The following is a 26,065-nucleotide window of genomic DNA, read 5'->3' as shown; positions in this document are numbered from 1 at the left end:
ATTTTTGTTTCTGTTAGTTATATTAGCGATCAGATGTCTCGAGTACCCTTCAAAATACTTTCTGAATCATGTTCTACTCAGTTTAGCTTTTTCGTTAGATGTCAACTCTGTTCACTAAGTTCGGCATTTATTTTGTTATATTTTAATTAGTTTTATTTATTCCATAGGAGGCAAATTGGTTTTAAATAGTTGTTTTTGCTAGTTATATTAGCAACTAGACAACTCGAGTACCCTCCAGAAATCATTTTTAATTAGCTTAAAATGTTCAGTTATTTCGTCAAAATTTGCTAGATTTTACTTTTTCGATGTGTGGCATTTTAATTCTAAAATACGTAAAAATTGAAGATTTTTAATATACAAACTTTTTTCTTGTTTTATTTATAGCTTTTAATTAATTTTATTTTATAATATTATTATTAAATTTTTTCAGCTTTTACTCATTTTATCAAATTTATATGATAATCTGTAGACCTATGTATATATGTACCTACCCATATGCTTGTGTGAATAGGCTCATATTTCACAATAGATCTCATATCTCCACAGGTTGTTAATTTCATTAAAAATACCGAACTTGTCTACCTTTCCGCTCGCTCTTCATACGACCAATTAATTTTGTTTAATAACTCAGTCATTCTAGTTTTGAAGTTTATTGCTCTTCGCTTAGAGATCTCTAACTCTTGATATTCGCTGACATGACTACATATTTATACATACAAATATACATTCGTCTATAAATAAATAGGTTTGTGATGTACTATTATTTGGCGCAGCGGTATTTAATTTTTGCAACTGAGTTCTATGTCATGCTATCATAGCGTAAAATCATATATGTATTTTAACTATTTTTTAGTTAGCGTCGTTTTCATCTCATTTATAATAATTATTTTCGTGTTATAGTTTGTGAGCTTCAAAGTGTTTTTTTTTTTGTATTTTAATCATAATTGTTGTGACATACACAACTCATTTAAATGAGATCATCTTAATAATTGAGTGCTTGTTATCTCGAGTTAGTATTTAACACAGGTGGTAAGTTTGTTTTTCTGTGGAGATTATGTACTTTGTAGAACTCTACTGTAAATGTTTTGAGAAAAAAAAATTAAAAAACTTACTTTTCGACATGCCAGTGTTGGTAGATATCGAATACTTATGAGAATCGAATTTGTCGGTATCGGTACTTTTCATATGTGATGTACTGGGCATCTCCTTGAATATGTTAATTTTAATAAATCGTAACAATTTCTAAACAAATGTAATTTTAAATATATGTTCATGTTTCAGAAAAAAAATTGATAATAATTGCTCTTGAAAAAAAACAATGCGATACAAAGTCCAAATTTTTGATACAAGTTTAAAAAATATTTATCTGATTATTATTTCTACACTATAACCTATAAAATTTGTATGCTTATTTTATATTTTTAATATAACAAAATGCATTTCAAATGCTTGCTGTTATTTTGAGTGTATATATAATTTGATATGTTTGTATAATTATTTGACTTAACTTACTTTTTTGCTACAGTCTTATACTTTGAATCGTTTGTGCGCAATGGTATCGGGGATTTACTTTGTACATGATATTTTTGGCTCTTATTGGGTACTTTCTTGTTATGTGTTCGTGTTTGTCTAATAATTTTAGCCTTGTTGGACTTTGTCCCCAAATTACTAAAGAATTTGATGCAACACTTAATTATACAAAAGTCTGGCAACCCGTTAAAAAAAAAAACACCTAAAGTAATTACCAACAAATAGTGGCTAATATTTTAGATCAGTGTGTAGAATAGCTAAAGTGTTTCCACTAATATAGTCTCCCACTTCCTTATTCTTCCCCCCCCTTTCTCTTTGGCAAGCAATGCAAATGGCTTTGCCGGATTATATGCTTTGAGTGCAAGTGAATGAAGTGAGCATTCAAATAGTTTTATTATTAGCTCAACAAAACTGCATATACCCAAGTGATCACATCTATACAAATATATACTATATATAAAACAGAATTATTTAAAATTTTTCTGGTTGTCGGCAAGTGCTTAGCATAAGTGTATGTATTTTCAATTTTAAGTGTTTTTTTTTTTTTCGTTGCTGAAGTAAATATTTATTTATGTACAAATGTTAATGTATCGGCCTACTTCCACATTTTTTTCGTAATCTGAAGCGCATCAGTCAATAGATTACACGAGTATCATTGTAAAAGTGTTTAAATTTGAACTCTTTATAGAATATTATTTATTCATTATTATATAAAGATTCGATACATTTTATTTCGAAGATTGTATATTTTTCTATTTGGTTTTACTCTTTTTAAGCCGGTTTTTGCAAATTTTTTATAAAATATGATTGACGCTGAAATGTATGCTACTTGTGTTATATAATTATAGATAAACAGCAGAAATTGTTCTATGAAATGGTATTGCATATTTTTGAGGGCAACCTACAAATTCGAATTTTCGTTAAAATTGAAAAAATCTCCGCTACCTCAGAACGGTACTTAATAATAACTTAATTTCTTCTAATGTTTTAATTGTAAAATATGCGATTAAATATTTTTATATAAGCTCATCTATAATATAACTTTTATTTCATAACAACGAGCAGGGTCTATCGATTTGCTCAAGGTCACATTATATGTGAACTTAACTAATTATATTTGCTATAGTTACTTACATAAGTTACAAGACCCCTGCGGTGTTACATACAAAACACATATTTTCTTTCATATTTTCCTTTCAACAACCATTTTTGTACAATCTTTGGTTACCGCTTTAGCGCTGTGCTCAAGTATTTTCTTTTCATGCACCAAAGTGCGTAATAAAATAATAACAATAACCACTCGATATGTACGAGTATTATTGCCATAATTAGCTTTTTTATGCCTTGTTGCATAAATGCGTGGAAGCCACAAGAGTGCGCATAATTACACACACAAAGGAATTTTTGCGGCTTTTAACCAGCACACATACATACAGAGATACATTTGTAGCATTGAACCAGCAGAATTGACCATGAACTTTGCGAATTGAATATTAGTGAATATCGTAAGTATAATATATACTTACAACGGATTAACTGCTTACGAAGCCACATTTGAGGGCTTCCTAAGTGCTGCTTACGCAATATTCTCAGCAGCAGCCGTCTCAAGCTGTGCAAGAGTTAATTATTCACTATTTTTTATTGGTCGGGGTTTGAGCAAAATGCCAAGCGAGTGGTAGGCACGCACCTTATGGGCTGACCTGAATTTTAAGCCGTCGGGACCTTGAGGTATTTGCCAATCTACATATTATATTTACTATCTGTCAGCCAGTAGTCATTTAAGTTAAATTCTAAAAATGTCAAAACATTGCAGAGATTTTATTTAAACAAAAAAAATTTAAAAAAAAACGTTAGAAAAAAAGCAAAAAAAAATGTATTATATTCCGTAAATGCATCAAAAATATATTTGCTTTTCTCTATTGCCATTGGGATTCCATTATTTGCGGTTGCGAATAGCCAAAGTTCACGATTTTGACACACTTGAGAAGCGCGCCGCTAATTATTCGCATGAGAAATTAAACAAATAGATCAAATTTGTTAACAATTATATATTTTCTCTTATATTTTCATGAAAGTCGGTTAATTTGTGGTTTGCGACATCGCGTTGATTTTAAGATGAATTAAATTGCAAGCAGCAAAAAAAATTTAATAATACATTAAAAGCAAAAGCAGCGAAGCTGCGGAGCCTAATTTGAAAAACTAATGTGTGATTTTGTAAATTAGGGGTATGATCCATATTCTTGTCAAAGTTAGTTAACACTACAAAATTTTTGGATTCTACTGTGTATTCGCCAAAAAAATGTGGATAAAATTAAACATTTATATTTTCAAGAATTTTCTGACAAAAAAAAATATTTTTTTTTATAATCTATATAAATTTTAAAAAATGACGTGTTACGTTTTGTCCGTGGTAAACTCCGAAACTACTGACCCGATTTTAATAAAATTAAATATACTGTGTCCAGTTTAATCAAACTTAAAATGTAGCACAGTTTATATCTCAATTATATTAAAAGTCAAAACATTTCATGAATAAAAAAATTGTATATGAAATTATTAACGTGTGTTCAAATTAAAAAAAAAGAAAAATAATTATTATTATTATTATAATTTTGAGTAAAATGCCAAATATAAAATTCATTATTTTTTCCATTGACAAATATTTGTTCGAATCATTTTTAATGGAACCTCGAGTAAAATCTCTTGAATTATTATACCGACGTTAACGTTTTTTCCTTCATTTGTAAATAATATTTTCAGTGTATTGAATATTTAATGTAACCATAGCCACAGCAACACGTGGTTGGATCTCTAGTTTCTTATAATATAATTTTCATACACAGCCTTTTATATGAATTGCCTTGAAAAAAAACGGTAGTAGAGGACATACAATTTGGGCGAACGAAATTTTAATATTTTCCTCAATGTTTTTTTTGTTTTGGTTTTTTGGAAAACGTTAACAGTCTAGGCTTTTGAAAAAGTCCAAATTTGTTTTGTTGGCCTGAAATAAACTTTGGATCTTGAAAACATTAAAAATTGATATAATAGATTCCGTTTTTTATTTGGTTTCAGATAACACGAGTTACTAGGAACATCGTCGCCCGTTGAGGCTTTCTAAAAAAATGCCAAAAATTGTCACAGTAGCCGCCATTTTGCATTAGAGAGTCAACATAATTTTTTTAACTCCATAATGGTTGTTCTGTATGGCTTGAAAGATTCAATTTAAATTTTTTTTTTCTTACTCCTAGCATAAATGATCAGAGTTAGACCTATTTTTAGAATTCTAGTGCGACTAACCCCTTATGTATTCATAGGTATAAGTAGTCGCTCTAGAATTCTGAAAGCAGATCTAATTCTGATCTGATCATTTACGCTGGGAGTAAGAAAAAAAATTTAAGTTGAATCTTTCAGATCATAAAGAATATCAACTAACAAACCACTTAAGTATTCATAGGTATAAGCAGTCATACCCCTAATATTAATGTGCACAGTGCACGTGTATTTTATTGAAACTACTTTATATGTTTGTAGCCTTATATTTATGAATAAAGAAGCAGACATACATCAAATATATATACATATTCAAATTCCTAATGATTTATTATTGAGTGCACACTTCTTGGCGATAATAATGTGCGTGTGTTTATAAGTGTTTTTGTGTTCTCTGCGTGCTTTGTTGGTTCAATTTTATTTTTTATGTGAATTTCTAGAATTCCTCTGTCCATTGATGCCGATTCCTTTGTGCATAACACATGTGATGAATATTACATATGTTCATATGCGTGTACATATTATATCTTAGAGTACGCTATACTTGTATGTGAGTTATGTGGCACACGGATTAGCTGATGTGCTAAGATACATTCCATATTGTTTTGAAATAAATTTGGGTAAGAGCATGCCCCACGTATGATATAAAAATATAAAAATTAAAACACATGCACGTACATAATAGAGGAGCGTTGCTATTTTTTTAATGCATTTAAATTCATCATTAATTCATATACATATAATATTTAAATCTAAATTACATATAACTCTCAGTTCAGCAATAGCCCTCAACATTGACTGGGCCTAGTTTTACTGCTAAATTAACATGATACATATATGCCTTTAGGGTTTAAGCAGGGTATTGAGAATAACAATAGCTGTGGTACTGGTTATTTGCAACCCTCTTGTAATTTAAACTAAGTAGTGCTATCGACGTCATCTAACAAGAGGCGCACAAAACCAGCTGTTTCGACGGGGTCGAACTATAGAGAAATGGGTGCTTGAGAAGTTGATATGTAGTTAGTATTACGCGGGCACTTTTTGCATACAGAGCATATGTAAAGTCTGGATTTGCAGGGTTGGTTTCTAACAAAACGTCCATGCAGAAAGTACTTGGTCTCTCCTTTGTTATGCTTCTGTATAGATAGGTTTTGTGGACGTATCTTGCTAAAGTTGCAATGCGGAAGATGAGGTGGAAACATCTGCACACTTTCTTCTCCGCTGTCCAGCTTTCGCCAGACTAAGCTGCAAGCATCTCGGTTGTCATACTTTGTACGAACCCGGCGAATTAGCTGGTATTAAAATTAGCTGCCTCAATAAATTTGTGGCAGGCTCTAGGCGTTTTGTCAATATGTGACGATCTTTATAGCTTCGGTCCAGCCGAGGCAACATTTTTTTTTGTTTTTAATTAATATATGTTTTAATTTATATTTGTAATTTCGAATTTTATAAAACAAAAATCCATGTAATATTCTTATATTATCTGGCATTATTTTATTCCTGAAGCTTAATTTGCTTTATTTATGTTTCTTGTATCCCATTATAATATTTGTTTTTTTTAATCTATTTTATTATTTATTGCAATGCGTGAAATTTCCATTTGTAATTTCTATTCTCTGTCATACTGATGCATTTGGTGGCAACCACAGTGTTTGTAATTTCTATGAATTTGTTTTTTTTTGCTTATATTTTATATTGTGCAACGCTCGGCACTCATGAATCTTCAGTCATTTAACCACCCACTCGCTGTTCGCACAGCTTTCTGCACTTTCCCTTGCCACGAGATAAATCACTTTTTCCTTAACGAAAATTTAGAAAATATTTTCCGATGCGTTTAACCGCATCCACCATGCCATATTGCGCGCCACCAACGCTGGCCTGTGTAAAATTGTGATTATTTTTTGTAAAGCATTGACATTGCGCTACTTGGCCGCTGAATGGGAGCACACGCTGCAGCTACTTTAACGCCACTCTAAAAATAAGTACCTTAGGCGCGACCACATGTATCTCAAAAATTTTATATCGAAGAAGCACATACATACATACGTACAGCCGCATTTTCTCCACACACGGCGCTGCTGCGCAATTTGCTGCAACAACAATAAAATTTTGAATTTTGTGCCTAAATTTAAAAATGTTTTCATCATTTTCCTAAAGACTTTTCTATAAATTTTCGGTGTCAGTGCACAGATCATGAGTTGTTTTTATTACTTTCATTGAGTTTTTTTTTGTTTGTTGTTGTTTACTTTTTTTTCATAATTTCAAATGCAATTTTTGCCATATTTCTGCGTTCCTCAACGAGCAATATATACGCCAGCGCCAAGCATAGTGTCTCTTTGTGTGTGTGTGTGTGTTTGTTTCTTTTGGCAATGCCGCTATATTCATTTCATGCTGGAATTTCGCGTTGAATGCGAACATTTTACAATTCATAAACGATCCGTCACGCTTGTGCCAACGCCCACTCTTTGTCACATCAACGCTGGTTGCATTTTGCTGGAGCGCAGTGTCGGCTATTTTCAAATGTCAAAATAGTTCGACATACTAGTGGCGTGATGTTCATATTTATTATTTTTTCTCTAAATTCTTGTGTTTTTTTTCAGAGTGATAATAATTTATTTATAGAAAGTCTATGTAAATTTGAAGATGTATAGACTGTATGTATATCTTACTTATATATTTTTTTCAAATCTTTTTCCAACAACTAAAGGGTTTTTTAAAGGCATTTTATTTAATAATTTAATAAAAATAATATACTTTTTCAAATGGAATGTACTTTAATAAACGGTGATTTATTTTGAAAAATATTGAACTTCCTTCCTTCTAGTAGCCGATTTCCAGGAAAACCCTCAAAAAAGGGTGTCTGGCATTGAGGAAGATTTTTGTGTTTAAAATTATCTCAAATCTAAAAACCGCAAAAATTCATATTACCATAGATGAATGCAGGTGACGATCGAAGGAGTAGTCAAAATTCCTACATTTAAATTTTTCTAAAAAAAATTTTTTTTTTTCGTGAAAAATTTTACACTTCGGAGTTGCTTAAATAATCGAAATTATTATCAAAAATCTTATTTCATTGATCACTGCCTGAGAAATGTATCTGAGAAGGGTGCGTAAAAATTTCAAATACATCGGTCCAGCCGTTTCAGAGAAATTTAGTTGGTTTTTATGTTAATAATCTCGTTTCTGAAGATCAAAATCAATACTATTAATTATAACGGCTAAAATAGCATTACTTGCGTGCTCGCTTTTAATACCCAATTTAATATAAATAATCTCTTCCATCATGAATAAATCATTGAAGATTAAGTTTTGTTGTTGCTAAGTTCTAAATATTGATTACTTTTATTTTCCTCGGAGAAAATCAACCAAACACAGCGACAACACTTGAGTAATCAAATCAAATTTGGAGCATGCACTTCTCACTAAGTGCTTTGGGATTTAACGAAGTGGAGAGATTTTCATAATACGAAAATAAAGTGTAGAACAAAACTATAAAAATGCGAACAAGCAGTATTTATTATTTGGTAATGAAAGGCACGCGTTTTAAGAGGGCAGCTGTGGGCGGTAATTGAAACCGTAAAAAACAAAAAAAGAGAGGCGAGCGAAGAACTATGAAAAATGGCCACGAAGCATTGTCGAATATATAGTACTTTGAACTCCTTCAGTCTTTAGCAGAGGCGTGACTATTACTTCAAATAAACACAGCTACCATTTGTTGCTCTCACATGATTTTACATAGAAACATCAGTATTTTTGTTCTATGAATTTAAACAGGAATTTAAACGTGTTTTAGGTTACTACAAAGAAAAATTACAATAAAAATGTTTAATGACAGTTTCTTCTTTTCTTTTTTGTATTAAAAGTCCGAAAGAGTATTTAGCTAGCTTTGGCTCTAAAGACTATTCGTACTTGTATACAACAGCTAAATACAAGAAGATTTTTATTCAAAATCTTCGAACACCCGTCAAGGTTTGCTTAAGTTCTAAATACGATTTTTCAAAGTATCTTAGGGTTCGAAAGTAAGTTAGAAAAGGTGCTAGAATTTAAAAACTTTTCAGAGAAAGAATTTCTGCTTAAAAATACCATAGCAAGATAGTTGTCATCATTTATAAACAGTTGGACAGGATACGTGCTCATCTCCAATAATGTTGATGGCTGAATAGATATTTATTTTCATTCGAACATAACAACTAACATCTGGTAAATCTACTACTTACATAGGTAGCTCCGAACTACGTCGATATGAATTTGTGGTGAGAAAATATTTGATTTAGTTCATGCATGGGAAGATTAATACGATAGAATTTTCTATATATTTATTGCCATACTTATTGGACTGTGAAAAGGGCTAAGTATATGGTCTTTGTACGGAACGGAAATTAAATTGTAGTTCAAGCTCAAAAGTATTCGTATATAATTGAGAAAGCCACATAGAACTTTAAAATAATGCTAACTATTCTTACCACGTCTGAAGTTCCAAACTAATATAACTCAAACTGTGTTTCTACTTTTTCAAATATTTCTAAGAATTTTAAGGATTTTACCTAAAGGTTATCCGATCATAGTTATTGTATTTCCTGAACATCCCCGAGGTACATCCAGAAGAAAACCTCGGACACCCTTTATAGTAATATCTAAATGATCAGCGTGGCAAACTGAGTTAATTAACCCATGTCTGTCTATCGGTCCCCCATTTTTCGAGATATCGATCTGAGTTTTGAGCACGTCCTATTCTTTCCAAGAAGCTGCTCCCTTATCTGGAATTGTCGATATCGAACAACTATAGCATATAGCTGCGATACAAACTAACCGATTAAAAACAAGATCTTAGGGTAAAGAGTATATATGCTACAAAAAATTAACCTATGAGAGGTATTATAGCTTCGGTGCAGGCGAATTTAAAAATTTTCCTTGTTTTTTCTTTTAATCAGTACAATATTGACAAATAAATTCTTAATAAAATTTTTTTCTTAAAATTCTTTAAGAATTTATTAAGCACCATTGGTCTCTAATAGCTCCCCATTAACATCAAAGGGTTAAGCATTTTTGCGTATTTACCATATGTGAACAATAAATTGTCAGACGACTGCCACATTGGCAACTTATTTTCAATGCACGCGATTGTTTATTGCATGTGGGTGTTGGGTGCTATAAACACCAGAGAACAATGACACACATACAAGCACATTGGTTTGATGAATTTATTTATTATATATACATGTGTGTGAAACAGTCTTCACGAGAGGCATTGTTGCAATACCGCCGGCAACAGTTCTCCATTCACACACATACACGCACACACATACATTTATGCAAAACACCAGCCATCAGCTATGCAACCGACAATGAAATGAAAAGGAAAGAATAACTGTGAGGAAAATAGAGCACAACGATATCAGCGAACAGCTAAGCGAAAACAGTTCTTATTATGCTGAATCTGTGTAATTTGATGCAAAATACAGTTTATTTAATTTCACTTTGCACTTTCTGAGACTTTGCTGCAGAAATGCAAATTGTTATTTTTATATATAATATATGTACATATGTATGTGTATAAGTGTTTACGTTTACTAAGATTTTGCTCTCGCATGCATTAATAAATACATATTTATCACTATTATTGTAGTTGTTGTTGTTGTTTTCTCAACAATACTAACTTCCTTCCAATGTTAATGTGTGATGCATTGTGACGTCATAGCGTCATGTTTACCCACATTCATTGTTATCGACATGCTTTTATAGGTACATGCAGCCCACGCGGCGTATACGCAACGCAATTGCAAAGCGAGTAAATGGAAAAAATATTAATATTATATTTTTCTATAAGTAAAGTCGCAAATTAACAACAAGAGTATTTCATTTTTTTTTCTATTATATTTAACAATTTTTTATATACACATTTGTACACATGTGTGTACATACAAAGGTATGCTTGTATGTATGTATGTATATTAGGTATTGTTTTTTTTTTTTCTTTGACGCCATTATCACTGCTAATTTGTGAACTGAAAATCTCTGCATATTTGGTATGTTCTACTTTGCCATTGAAATCGAAATTGAAATCTAATTAAAAGTGAAAAAACAAAACATTCAGTTGATTGAAATGTCATTTATTGTTGCTGCTTTTATTAGTGTGAATAGTGTAATTGTAAGGTTGTTGAGCATTTGATTATTTGTTGCTTTGTTTTTTTTTTTTTTGTGTTTAGTTTTGATTTTGATTTTTTTAGTTTTGTTTTTTTAGTTTTTATTTTTATTATTTTATTTGTTTATTCGGTGCGGCTGTTAAATCAAAAGGTAACATTGATTGTCTCGACACTTAACGGTCTATTTAGTTATTCAGTCACCTTCAGTTGTCAATTTGGCACCTTACTTACCTTACAAACATACATGTACACATGCTTCAAGCGGTGGGCGTTCACTTGGCTATTTTTTTCCTGCTTTTTCTACATTTTTCATGAGGCAGCTTTATCATAATATAAATCATAGTGCATCATAGGGTGACCCAAAAGCTTCAATAAACAAAGGTCGGTGAAACTCTAATGCATACTAGCCTTGTTTGATTTTATTTTAGCTTGTTGGAGGTGGTTTTTAATTATAGACAAGGGAAGACATTTTTGAACCATGAACTGGGTTTTTTGAACTTTTACAAATACTTTGAGGTTTTGTGGAAAAGGTATTAATACAAGATCTTTTTATTATCTACAACTTTGTCATATAACCGAAAATCGAGATAAACTGTTTTTATTTGCTTATTTTATTTGCCTTTTCCAATGACTTTCAACCTACTATGAATATTTTTAACTTTTTATTATTTTCAAAAGTATATAAGCGTGTTGCTCAATAGTAAATATATAGGATTCTTTAGACTTTTTTCATTTTATTTTAAGGGTTATATCCACTTTTCTAATACATATATATATTTTTTCTAATACATTCCCTATCCGGCATGTAGTTTCGGAGATATGTGCGTACTTGTAAGAATTTTCAAACTTAGTGTTATCGAGTCCCAAAACTTTAATCGCATTTTTTCTCGAAACTCTCTTTCAAGTTTTCGGAGGTCCTCCTGGATCGGCTACGTGATCAAGGGAATCCAAAATAAAATGTTTCTTAAAAAAAAATTCTCTAAAAGAGAAATGAATATATTAAATGTATACAGTCCAATACTTGTTCAATAAAGCCTTAAAAAGTGAAATTTTATTCGTTTTTCTCTACTTCAAAAAACATTGTAATAGTCCCCTTAGTCTAACCTCGTAATAGGAAGTTCGAAGCGTTTACATTTAATCAACTTTCATGCTCCAAATGACTTGTAGGAAAATTAAGTCTAATATATATATATTAAGGATGCTATTTTTTATGCTCAGAAGTAAGCGCAAAGTTCTCTTTCAATGTTACTCCTAAGAGGCCAAGAACTGTTAGCAACATAATTCTTGTAAAGGACAATCTCATACCTCACTTTTGAGAGTTCATTGAGGCGGACTACTATATTTTAGTGAGTTAAGCTCTTCTATATTTTCGAATTTCAATTCATTATAATCATACATTTCATAATGCCTTGATATAAATTTATGTAGTTGAATTCAATATGAGAGTGGGTGAATACCTCATTGAAATCGCATAACGGCATACGCTATTATACCAGTCTTTTTCACTTCAACTTAAGGCGCAGCGTATCGAGAAGACGTATTGTTTTCATTTTTCAGATAACTGCTTATACGTTATGCTACTTTTTGAAGAAAATACGTAAAAAATCTGAACTTTACTATTGCTTCATTTCAGTTCTTTCACTCTCAATATATAGATATATAGGGGTTCATTGAATATTTTTGAAAGTTTATAAAAAAGTTTATCGTTTTGCAATATGTAAAAGTTCTGCTAAAATTTGTATACGAAAATGTACTCAAAAAATAACGCAATATAAATCTCTTCATTTTACGTTTTCTTTATAGTTATGGGTAAATTTTTGTCTACTTATTTTAGCCTTTTTTGTTTTTTAATTTGTTTTCTATAATAACGAAATTTCTTTATAAAGCTTTTCTAAATAATATATACTAAATCATTGTTACCTATGTAAATAATTGTATATAATCGCCTATAAATTACCTTAATTTCAAAGTCTTCAATTATCGCCTGCCAATCCAATTTTGGTCAAATTTGTAGGCAATTAGCACGACAGCAGCTCAATCGCACACCTGCGAGCACTAACCCACAGACCTTTATGTAGGTGTACACACATATGTGTGAGTGTGTTTGCTTATTTTGCATCACGTTTTTCCCACTGTCACTAATTTTATAGCGCTTAATTCGATGTTGCAAGGCGAAAAGCTAAAAATTGCAATTGCACCGTGCTCCCACCCCTCTCTCGCTCGCTTACTCTTTCTCCTTCTATCACCTTGACATGATTTCACTATTTGTCCGTCGGCGTCCATCCGTCGCCGTCAAAGGTTGCAGCAACAGCAGGTTGGCAGCTCAGGTGCGCATTTAAATGCTTTGCCAAGTAGATTTCATTTAATCCCCACGACCCTGACTCGTTCTCACCTAGAAAATGCGAAACAAAAATAACATTCAAACAACAACAATAATTGAAACTTTGCAAATAAACATGTCAGCAACGCTAGCAGAGAGTTCGAGCAACTTTGCAACTTAGCTATGCATACAAATACAGTTAAAATAGTAAATAACTGTAGTTACCACCCACTTGTCGGTTATTTAAGTGTAAGTGTGTTAGTGTGTAAGTAAGTGGCTTAATGACTTACTGACTGGCTTAAAACAAATTGAGTGTTTCAACATTTAATACGCTTTTACCCCCATTTACGACGCCACTAAGCCGCTGCCACTTCCACTTTGAATAATGCACATAGCTACAAGCATAAATGCCTAAGTGTGCAATTAATTGCTGTAGGTGCTTTTGTGGCAAAGTGCTGCATGCCTTTATAAGCTAGAATTTACACCCGGTACTGAATATATTTATATATGTTTACTTATAAGAACTATTACTTTTTTAAAGTAAAATTTTCTATATTTTTTAAATTTCTAAATTAGACACCCTGTATAATAGTGGGAATTAGTTAATTATTTTCAGTATGTTTTCAACGTGCATTAATTATTGGTGTTTTTTTAATTCCACTATGCTATTTGAAAAATTTCCCCACGAGACACCCTGTATAATGATCTAGATTATAATTATTTTCGCTTTGTTTATAATTTTACTGAATTACAATCATTTTCTAAGTTCCATAATGTGTATTTTGACTATTTTCAAACGACCACCCTGTATAAATGCATAAATTGAAATTGAATCTTCAAAATGTTTTTACTTTTCTTTAATTATTTAAATTTTTTTGTGGCATAATATATGTTTTTCAAAATTTCGCACAATACACTCTGTACAATCATGAAAATTAGAATTATCTTCAAGTTTCAAAATTTCGACTTGAATTACCCTGTATAATAGCGCATATCTACATTACCTTCTATTTATTTTCGTCTTTGTTTAATTATTTTTTTTGCTTTCTAAGAATCATACATATATTGTATTTTGAAAATTTCTACTTGAATCACCCTGTAAGTTCGCGTAAATCGAAACTGTTTCGTTATATTCAATTTGTTATTAATTTTCCTTAATAAATACTACTTTTTTAAGTAGTATAACCGATAATTTAAAAATTTGTACACAAGGCACCCTGTATAATCGTGTAAATCTAAACTGACTTTAATTTTTTTATTATTACATATTGTAATTAATATTCGTTTTTATGTATTATATTTCGTGTTACAAAATTGCTATTAGAGCACCCTTTATCATCGCAAAAATTTGAATTATCTTTAAATAATTTTCCATTTTCCTTAATTTTCTTTATTAATAAACTATTTTGTATTTTGCAAAATCCCCACATGATACATTCTGTATATCTGTAATAATAAAATCTTAACTGTACATATTTAATTAAATTTCGATTTTCCTTAATTTAATTAAATATTTTTTTGTAGTATAATTATTTATAAACGTTTTTTTAATTTCTACTTGAATCTCCCTATTTAGTCGCGTAACTGTAAATTATCTAATTTCTACCTTTCTTAGATATTATTAATTTTTTTATGCATCATATTCTGAGTTTTAAAATTACTACTCGTAACACCCTGTATAATCGCGAAAATATAAATTACCTTAAATTTTTTTTCAGCTTTTCTTAATTAATTTTCAAAATTTGTACTCAAACCACCCTGCATAATCGCGAAAATATGAGTTATCAATATTCAATATTTTATTTTTGATTTTTCTTAAAAAAAAAATTTTAAAAAAGCAACAACAATAATAGTAAAGAAATCATAGTATTTTGAAATGAAAAATGTCAAACAAATTCCGACAGATTTGTAAACTTTGAAATGTTTATTTTTTCCTTTCATATTTTGATTTTTTCACATTTTAATTTTTATTTTTTCAAATGGTGTGCTTTAATTTAAATATTTTAAAATTTATGGTTTATTAAAAGTGTGCTAAAATTTGAAGTGGTTTCTTCACGTACTCGTAGACGTTGGCTATCTACTTAATGTAAACGAGGCATTACGAAATTGTCGGTGATATAAATTACTACAAACACAAAAGCCGCAAACTATTTCCACTAAAACAAGAAATAATAATACTAATTAATAAACACAGTGACAGCGACAGAGCAGCATGCAGTTAATTTTAATATAATTATGTAATAACGAATACCACAATTGGAGCATTTGCTTGTGGTTTTGGCCGATTACGAATTTTGCGGTTTTCATTATGAAATTACCAACTGAATTCCTTTGTATCATATTTTCATATCTAGATTTATATAATACTACAGTATTTGTTGTATATTCGCTTTGTGGCTGTCGCTGTGTGTTTTGCAGTATACACTTCTTTCACAGAAGGAATAATTACAATGGCGAACAAAAAAAATTCAGAAAACTGAAGATTTATATTTATATATTTTTCATATTAGCACACTACCATAAATGCTCAAATCATAATTATAGCAAAAGTAACATGTTTAGATCAAGTCTTTAAACTGATGGCTTATTTTATACAATATATTTCAAAAACCAAATATTGACAAAAATATTTTACTAGTAAAATACAGCATTTATCTTGAATAAACTTTTATTTTCAAAATCCTATTACCTTCAAAGGTATATTTAGCTTTTTGTGTTAATTTTTCAAATTTTATTTCCTTGAATTTTTTTGCAAAAACCTAATCGGGCATATCGTTTGACGGCAATCTTAATTTTATTGTCCAATTTTCATGTTCGCCACTGTTTTTATAACTCGTTACCAATCGTTATTCCCACACGAAGGTATAAATATTTATATTAAACAATTTTTACATTGTAGAAATTTTTCTGTTTGTCAAGTCTATATCTGAGTTTTTCTTCATCGCGAACGGCGCTATAACCGCCTTAGCAAATTGACTAATATTCCGTGTTAGCTGCCTCAAAATTTCATCCTTTTGGACTATCATTTTACGCATGTTCTCTGAAAATTTCTTAGCTGTAATGCGTAAATTAGTGAGAAGAGTACATTTCATTCTAGGTGAGACTAAAAGTTATTGTCTGGAACTTTTAAAAAACTATTTACAAGAAACATATAGATTGATATTGATATTGATATTGATATTGATATTGATATTGATATTGGTATTGCTATTGATATTAATATTGATATTGATATTGGTATTGATATTGATATTAATATTGATATTGATATTGATATTGATATTGATATTGATATTGATATTGTTGTTGGCATTGATATTGATGTTGATATTAATATTGATATTGATATTGATATTGATATTGGTATTGATATTGATATTGATATTGATATTGATATTGATATTGATATTGATATTGATATTGATGTTTATATTGATATTGATATTTATATTGATATTTATATTAATATTGATATTGATATTGATATTGATAATTATAATAATATTGATATTGATATTGACTTTCAATTGATATTGATATTGATGTTGATGTTGTGATTTTAACTAATATTTAGATTGAGATGAAGAAAGATATTAACTTTTAAATTATCAAACTATTTATATATAATATTAATACCATATACAATTTTTTGAGGCACACACTGATCTCGTTCTCTCTCTTTCCAGAATCCGTCGACACTACACATAGCCCTTATACCAATAACGAAAACAAATCGTCAAATTGTAGTCTATCCTCCGCATCGGTCACTGCCAAATCGAGCTGCCAGCAAACGTCATCAGTATACGATAAAATAAAGCATCAACAACAACAACAGCAATTGCAACAACAGCAACAGCGTCACCAATCGTCAAAACATCACTCGAAAGAACAACAACAACAGGGAACCAAATCTTCTACATCCTCCTCAACACGCTATCACGGTGTGCATCCACATTTTCATCACCACACCGCACCAGCCTACTACACCGACGTCAATCTACATATCCACACCCCGAAGGCTAACGATGTTACGTCACTAAATGAGAATTACCAGAGTGTCTACAATACACCAACACAATTGGTCAAAGAGCATTATTTTCCCAAAACTAGTACCGCTACAGTAGTACCACCACCAATTGGCACGGGTGCAGCAGTTATTGGCCGCGCCAGCACTACATCGCCCTCGTCGGTGGATAAGCGCGAACGTGAACGCGAACGCAACAAAGCGCCGATCAACGCTTTCGACAGCGCTACTAGCAATACAACAGCTGCACGTGCGGCTTTTTTTCGTGGCGGCTCTGCGGGCAGCAGCGGCTACAACAACAGCGAAAGGCAAAGTCACGAAGCTTTAGCGAAATCGTCGCCAGCATTTGGGCGCCCTACCGAGACAGGTGAATTGAACGATACCACATACACACCATACGTTGACAGTGGTAGTAGTTTTGTTGTTGTTGATATCAATAGCAGTAGTGATTGTAGTAAATTTAATAATAATAATAATAATGTTAAGCAATTAGACAACAACATCGCGACAGACAAAACACAACACGATAGCATAAATCATAATTACAACAACAGTAACATAATATCCATAACGTCCCCCACATCACCGACAGGCACGAATACATCGACAACAACAACATCGGCCGGGCGCAGTCGTAACTCACATCGTTTCGCTGGTAAGAGACGCGCAGTGCGCGTGCGTAGCGAATCCCGACCGATTAGCGCGCTCTATGATATAATATGCAAGGAGAAGGGTCTGGATATTGGTACCAGCACAACCAACGAAGAAGACTCGTCAGCGCCGTCAAACGAAGACGACGCGCATCATAGCGCACACAGCAATCATAATACAAAGAGCAAGAGCAAAGAACGCAACCATCCACATAGCAGTAACAGTAGAAATAATAGTCTAAAGAATAGTAAAGATTACGCAGAGATCTCAAATTGTTTAACCGCGTTCGTGGCCAACTCTTTGTCCAACTATTTGGGTGGCAAGGCATACGATCAATCGAATATGGATCACGCTGCCACCGCATCCGGTGATACAAACGCAACACACGATCGCACAAAGCGTTCACACAAGGTGCGCGCGTCAAGCGGCCACAAGCCGGGCACCAAAAAGCGCAAGGATGTTGGCGGTAAAACAAAAGCGAGCGCGCCGCGTAGTCCTCGCGACGAAGAGCTCAACGGTGAGACCAGTGAAGATTCGAATGAGGCGCGTGCGCAGACCATACTGTCGTCGCGCACCAAGCATCGCGCTGATTGTAGTCGCCGCATGAATGGTACTGAGAAGTCGGCCTCTTTGCCGCCACAGCTGCATGTTATGGCGCACGCCAACACCACCACCTCCACAGGCATGCAACAAAAAGCAACTACTCATACAAATAATGTCGAATCAAATACTCATTTGAATGAGCGCAAAAAGTGCTCTATTCATTGTCGTTGTCATTTGGGTTGCGAATGCCGCTCCTCGAATTCCGCTCATCGCACATCACATTATCCATATGAATATCATCAATCCTCATTACCACCAAACCTGTCATCCGGCACATGTAGTAGCGTACGCTCGCCCAGCACCGCCGATGACGATAGTCTCGGTTACTCCCCCGAAAAGCTATACATTGAACCTGTAAATATGAATTTAAGTGGTATCTCATCTAGCCCTGTTAATGCTAAAAATGCCAATAGTAGTAGCAGTGGTGTAGTGCTTGAGCCAACGTCCAGCATACACTCGGCGCGCAATACCAAAGAGCGTGTTAGTCGCGCCCAGCAACGACGTTTGCGCGAAGAAATGCGTCGTCATACGGATCTGCCGCAATTGGACTCACTCTCGCCATCCTCGCTTAGTAATCTTAGTCAAGTGGTGGGTTCGGCGGAGAAGGCACTGAGTGAAGATGAAGGTGTTGCGGGCGTGAAGCAACAAGACACTCGCACGAGCAGAGCAAGAAGGTAAGTTAAATTTGTATGTAGTTGCTCGTACATCTAGCGCTTTTTAGTGTATGAAATCCTAAGGTATTTTATTATAGTTCTAAGATATGTTCTTAAAGTTGAAATATTTTAGGCTAGCACCGAATATTCAACGTAAACTAACAGAAGCCAGCGCCTAACTAACCTAACTCTCGCGATTCTTACACTTAAACCGAGTCTATCAAGATCATATGTATGGGTATTAAGCTGAAACCACCCAACCAGCAAGTTTGCATAAATTAGGAGATTATGAAACAAAAAGCCTCTCACCATATTTTTTCTCCTTCTCGGCGTTCATTAAGCGGAGCTCCTAAATGCTGTTTCGAAAAAAATGGGCTCGAATTTTTATGTGCTGAGCTTGACAGACCCGCACGCTTTAACAATTTTTTCACTATACCACTTATGGAATCATTTTTAAGGAATATATTTTTTCATGCACTTGTTATAAACCTTGACTTGGATGGCCTTAAGTCTATTCATAGAAATTTGGTTTTTTCGGTTTCGGTTCATTTTTGGAGCGCCATTCGCTAGATTGTTGGATAGCTTCAAAATCATAAATCCACGTCTTGTCAGTTGTAATGATGCGTTTTATAAAGGTAGAAAGGTTGTACTTAGCTAGGAAGAAAACCAGAATTGACCTGAACCAGTCCGGGTCAATTTTGATCATATAATATTCCTTTACCATACAATGTATCTGTCTGTTTTTATGTTTCTAACATCGAAAAAGCGGATCTATGCCTCAATTCACCGCTAGAAAAACAAAGCAACTCATTGATCGCCAAATTTCAATAACAAAAAGACATCACCGGTTTTGAGACGCTTTCTTGCGCTGGTCATTAAATTTTTGAGCCGCCGTCATAATTGTCTTCTTTGTTTTGAATTCTTTTTTGTTTTTGTATATTTCTTACAATTTGGTTTTTTGTTTTTGGTGCGCCAAGATTTTATTGCACTTTCGCTGGCGATATTCAAAGTGGCTCAATGATTTCTTACTGGTTTTCATGGCCCGATTTTTTCTTTTATTAATATTTTTTTTATTCACTTTGGCGACGGAGAATTTGACGTTTCGCTTTATTTTTTTATAGTTTTTATTGTATGCAAAAGTTGCTGCACCTCCAATTAGTAGACTGGATAATACCTGCTTCCATGCACAACATAACCGTACTTATATGTCTGCGTATGTATGTATGCGTTTATGTTATCTGCGCAACTGCAACTGGCACTCAGGGGTGCGGCGGCGCCACTCTGGCTGCGACTAACTGCTTATGAATAATTGTCGGCGGTTATGGCATTGTGTCGGTCATCGTCGTGTCTCGTCACTGCGCGTGTCTTGCTGCTCGACACACTGTTTGACCGTCTGCCATCGTTGTCTATTTATTAATTTGCGTTGTCAATTGATGGGTGGTGGCGTCAATATTTACTATACATGTGTGTCGTCTGCGCATGCGCGCCGCTCCAATGTCCAAATGTGGGGCGCAAACAAGTATTTCTCTTTTTATTTGTTTGTGTTTATTGAAGCCATGCAACTAGTTGCCTACACACTTTTTTGACCGATTTTCAAGTAGAGTTCGCTGCTATCAACGCGCCTAAATTTTCATATAATTTGTTATAAACTTTTTTGATAGTCTGCGATTTCTTCGCAGAGCTGTTTTCGCCGCCAACATTTAAAGTCGCACAACGTGTGTTTTTAAGGCGTTTGCTGTTAGTCTACGCAGTTTAATCATATCGTGATCATATTCGTAAATTAAATAACAAGTTGTTGATATTGGTTTGATATCATAAAGTGTAATCCTGAAATTACCATTTAATTTTCATTATAGATATCCTCTATAACAAATAAAAATACTTTAGTATGATCAAATCATTTATTTTCCTTGATATACATATACGATAAGTGCGATCCCGATATTTTTCTCAACAAAACAAAGAAACTATCATTATTGTCATTCTTTAATATATTTACACCCTTATTACGTAACTTGATTAATACTCCCAATACTTTGTACACCGCTTCTCTAATATTAAACTCCCGGTGGTTTTCTGCGTTTTCAAGTACACTGGTTTCAGTAGCCTTCCTCAAAGTAAAATTCTGTTATAGTATCGAACGCAAGCATACCGGCAACTATAATCCAGTGGACTTCTGCAATATGGTTGCTAGTAATAACAACTGTTGGCACATCTTTCAAGCTTGAACCGACATTTTGTGATCCTAAACTCTTTATTAATTTTACTCTAGTATTTCCGTTTAAAATAATTTAATTTAGGAGTTTTTCTTTTTCAAAATTGCCGAACCATTTTTATCGGACTTTCTTCTAGATTTTGTTAAAGCAAACAAGTAAAAATATAAGTTCGATATTTTTATTTCCATATCTGTCTTAAAATCATCAGCTAAATGGACTCGTTGTGTATGTCCCCAGTGCTGCCATTCTTTCAGAACTTGAAGTGGCACATTTACTGTCTGTCAACCGCACAGGCTAAAAGTCAAATAAACGATACTAAAACTGTATTAGATCTTTTAATTTACTATTGGGGCTGTAATTATTTGAATTAAGAATGTTCAATCAGCTGACAATCTCATCGCTTGCTGCAATTTTTGTAGAAACAATATTCAAAGTCATCACAAAGCCGATCAATCGATCCTTATTAATTCTCTGCCGCCTCGCATTTCTTGAAAAACTGTATAAACACTTGATTTCATTAACTTGTTCTTTGATTTAAGTAAAAAAGATTTTATGTACATTTTAGGCAAGTTTTTCTGATAGTTAGTTTAAACGTTGATTTATATGACCTATACTCCGTTGCTCTTTTTCTTGCTTATCAAGCTCGCGTATCACGAAACTCCAAGTAAATCCAAGTCTTTCTCACTTGATATTTCCGCCTTCCTCAAATTCAAAGTTCAAAGTTAAAAATCTTACCAGATGATAGTTGTAGAAGTCGCTTGAAAGAAAACGATGAAGAAACATCTCAACAAATTCTTGCTGACTGCCCCGCATTTGTGAGACCAAGGCTAAAATACTTCAAATCTCACACTTTTAGTTGTCCAATGGAGCTGGCTGGTATAGAAATTAAACGACTAACAGTTTTGTAATGTGTTCATCGGAATGTTGTATGAGTATCATCGGAAGAAAAAAATGTTTTTTGAATTTTAGTCATCAATCCAGTCTTTCAAACTCAGAAACCCTTATAATTTTAATTCAAGTCATCATGACATCTTGACATAATTTCGAAATTTTTACTATTTGACAACGAGATTATGAAATTTTTAATGAGCATTTCTCATTCAAGTTGTCAGTACCGCTAAGGGAATATACAGTAAAAAGAAAACAACATTTTAGTTAAACGCAATCGCCAGCGGCGCTGAAACAAAGGTCTCCCACAGCTGCTGTGATTCTGACCATCTTCGTGAATGAAACCTGTAAAAAATCTCTACTAGAAGATATTGCCTATAAAATGAACTACGATCGAAAAAAAACTAAAAAATTTACAAAATGGCGGGTTTCTAAAGAAAGCGGTCGAGTTTTACCTAAAATTTTGGTCAAATTCGAGTTTTGTTTAGAAGAAAAAACTGGTGGGTCATTGCATGGAGAAGAAAAAATATCTTAATCGCAGTTTTCCTTTACACACGGAAATAAATTATAATAATTTGTAACAAAATCGCTAAATATAAATATATACATACATATTAGGGTGGATCAAAAAAAAAATTATATTTTTTTTTCGCTTGGTACTCTGAAAAATAGGTTCTTAGACAGGCATAACAAAATCTATCTTATTATCAGATATAAAAAAATTTAAATCTGGCTTTCAACTAAAAAAAAAAACAACAAAGAACTATCTTTTTTTATGGACTTTGTAGGAAATTGAATGCTCTACAAGAAGGTCTCTTACGATTTTTTCGTAAACCTAACCGTTTAAAAGAAATTAACGGTTGAAGTCTCTTTTCCAATGTCGTCGATTGTACATGTCATTACGCTTAAGTGGCTCCTCGTTGTGTTTAAACTCTGAATAAATACGTACATTCAAAAATATGCATTATTAGAAAAACAAATTTTGAAAGTGATTTCGAAGACAAAGTTTTTTAATTTTTTTTTATTACTTGCTTTTTATTACTTTTGCTAAAATTAAGTTGTCACAGACATTTGAATGTCATCAATCCATATTTTTAACCCGGTAATGTATATGACCTCTTAAAACGTATCCATCTATTGTCTCTGTGTGTTTGTTGAAAATTCTAGCTAAAATTGAAATTGTTTATGCAAATTACTTTCAACTGTCCGCTATGGTTTTACAGTCGTCAGTCATAACACGGCGTCAAAATTTCACGCCTCATAAAGTCAATTTACCTAAAAAGAAATGCCGCCGCCGGCGACAGCTCAAGAAGCAACAAATACACAAAACAACAATGCTGCGCGCAACAATAGTCGAAATGACAAAATACCAATTATCCGAACGGCCGAATGACAAATTGCCGACAACATTAAATTTATGCATAAAGAAGCCAAAAACAAGAATAGAAACAAAAACTGAAGCTTGAAAAGCGAAACAAATCAAAGAAAGTCATAAATTGAAAGTATGTTAGTATATATGTATGTATGTATTGTATATAAAGGTGTGTTTGTATACATTTCGTTCTTACTATCTTTTATTTATATATATGTATGTATAAGCAACCACAGTTTAGAATTTATTTAAGAAATGGAATTTTCCAACCATTAAATGTTCTACTCGAGTTCAACACTAATTCTTCTCATTCGCTTCGAGTGAGCCGCGGCATCTTTTTGTTGCTCGTTTTATATTTGCTTATATTTTTTCTGGCTTCTTTGCGAGGCAAATAATATGTATATTTGAAAGAGCTGCTTTAAATGCTACTCCGCTGATATACCCTGTAGGAAACACAGAAAGAATTGCTGTCTTTAAAACAAGTTTAGTTATTGGTTTCGAAAGTTTGTATTTCGATGACAAAAGTTTAAATTAAACATGTCGTTGGTCCAAATATATAAAAAAGTCAGATGAAGGCAAATATGGAGATTAGACACTTTTCAATCTGTCTTGTTGAAACCAGTTACATTTCCTACTGTTACATATATATATCCACTGATATTAATTTGCCCATTTTGTTTGAAGAAAACTGCGTCCAAAGTCGTTTCGTGAGTCTGCGATTTCAAGCGATTTTATTTTTCATCCCTAAAAAAATACTTAAAAATATCTTTAAATAAAGCAAATATAATATTTATAAAGTAGAAAAATTAAAAATTTTAACTCAAAATAGTTTGGTGGTTACTAAAAAGATAAATCCGTGCACATTCGTTTTGTCGTTCTTTCAAATTTTTCTTAATGACAGCATTGCTACAATTATATATGATTTTTTTCAACAGGGTAGCATGTTAGTCCACATAAAGTCTTCATTCGTTTGTGTATTTATTTAGCATATAGTACACGAAGGTCAAGCCGTAGCACAAGTAGCTGCACCATTGTCCGATAAATATTTTAAATTTGTATATTTGTATCTTGCATCGAACGATTATCCAATTCAATATCATAATTTTTAATTTTAAATCCACTTATGAAACATATTATAACATCCAACTTCAAAACTCCATATCTACTTTAATTGAGTCTTGTTCCCTTGCTTTCTAAAAACTCCCAAACTTATTTAATTCCCTTGATATGTTTCGGTTGCAATAGATGATCTCTGTCCAAAAGTTGTGAATAACTGATCTGTAGCGCTCGTCTTTGGCAGTAATTTTGGTTTCATCCACAGTTTCAAAACAAAGTGTGGATCAAGAATGTCTTCGGCATACAAACTGCATCAGACAGTAACTTTTTGTGTATGCAGAGTGTTTTCAATATTGATCACATTTGAAATACGGAAATTATATTGCAATGAGAAATTTGCTTCATCGCTGAAAATAATTTGAAGGTAAAAACAGTTTGCCTCAAAATTAATTTCCGCAATTTTTTAAAGAAACTTCGGTGAGTATTCGCAAGGTATGTTTCCAAAGTATGCTCAACATAAATGTCAAACACAAATTTTTATCTTGACAGCTGGTTTGGCAGCTATCCCTCTCGGAAATTCCCCTACTTTCCAGCCTGTCATGCTTACTGAGTGAAGAAAGTATCATACCATAGTCTATAGATTCTAACCAAGAATTCAAGAATACCACGGGAATTTTCATTTGTCGCGTCATTTTTTAATACACGTTATTTCGAATCTTACGTCAGAAATTTTATTGCAATTGAACTTTAGTAACGCAATAATGACTCTACGGAACACCTGTTTTATTCAGGTCTGGTTCCACTACGAACATTTGTGATTTACAATTGTTGAATACAAAAGCATGTTCATTCGAAAAATAGGTGTGCAAAAGTCAATGTTGCAATTCACAGCTGAGATCAACACAGTTTGTGGCTGTTTTGCAGCTGGGCCGCGTTGCCGCGTTTTTTCTACCAGTGACGAGTACAATGAGTATTTTACCCAACTGGCGTAAATTGAGTCGCCATTCATTAGGGCGCATATGTATGTGTATAGAATTTTTTTCAAAAGGGTGTTAATTGCGGGTGCGCACCATATATTCTTAAAAATTATAGACAGAGGTTAATACGATTAATGACTCAATAATGAGAAAATATCCATAGTAAATGATAAGAATTTATTCCTGGTGGATACTCTTACATAATGACTCTTTGATTATTATACAATAAAGATTAATTAAACTAATAAAAAGTCACATATAAAAGCCGCTATCGCTTTTGACTGCCAATTAGTGAATTATGATTTTTGGATTGTTGAGCAAATTAATTAATTAAATTAATCAAATTAAAACACCCTGTACTG

General features: G+C 32.6%; 1 protein-coding gene across 18 annotated transcripts in view; it reads left to right on the top strand.

Annotated features, from left to right (window-relative positions):
* Positions 1-26,065, top strand: part of Svil (Supervillin) — a 368,637-nt gene that overhangs the window by 183,265 nt on the left and 159,307 nt on the right. For 16 of the 18 annotated variants that reach the window (XM_070111687.1, XM_070111698.1, XM_070111686.1 and 13 more), the window contains one exon: positions 16,950-19,215. In XM_070111687.1, coding sequence (XP_069967788.1) covers positions 16,950-19,215 — 2,266 coding nt within the window. Of the gene's footprint in view, positions 1-15,270; positions 15,372-16,162; positions 16,361-16,949; positions 19,216-26,065 lie in introns of those variants that run through there. The other 2 variants (XM_070111697.1, XM_070111689.1) reach the window with 2 other exon arrangements.

The sequence above is a fragment of the Bactrocera oleae genome, chromosome 6 (assembly GCF_042242935.1).
Source record: "Bactrocera oleae isolate idBacOlea1 chromosome 6, idBacOlea1, whole genome shotgun sequence".
NCBI lineage: Eukaryota > Metazoa > Arthropoda > Insecta > Diptera > Tephritidae > Bactrocera > Bactrocera oleae.
Note: the sequence above shows the minus strand (reverse complement) of the source record. Positions and strands in the feature narration are given on the sequence as shown.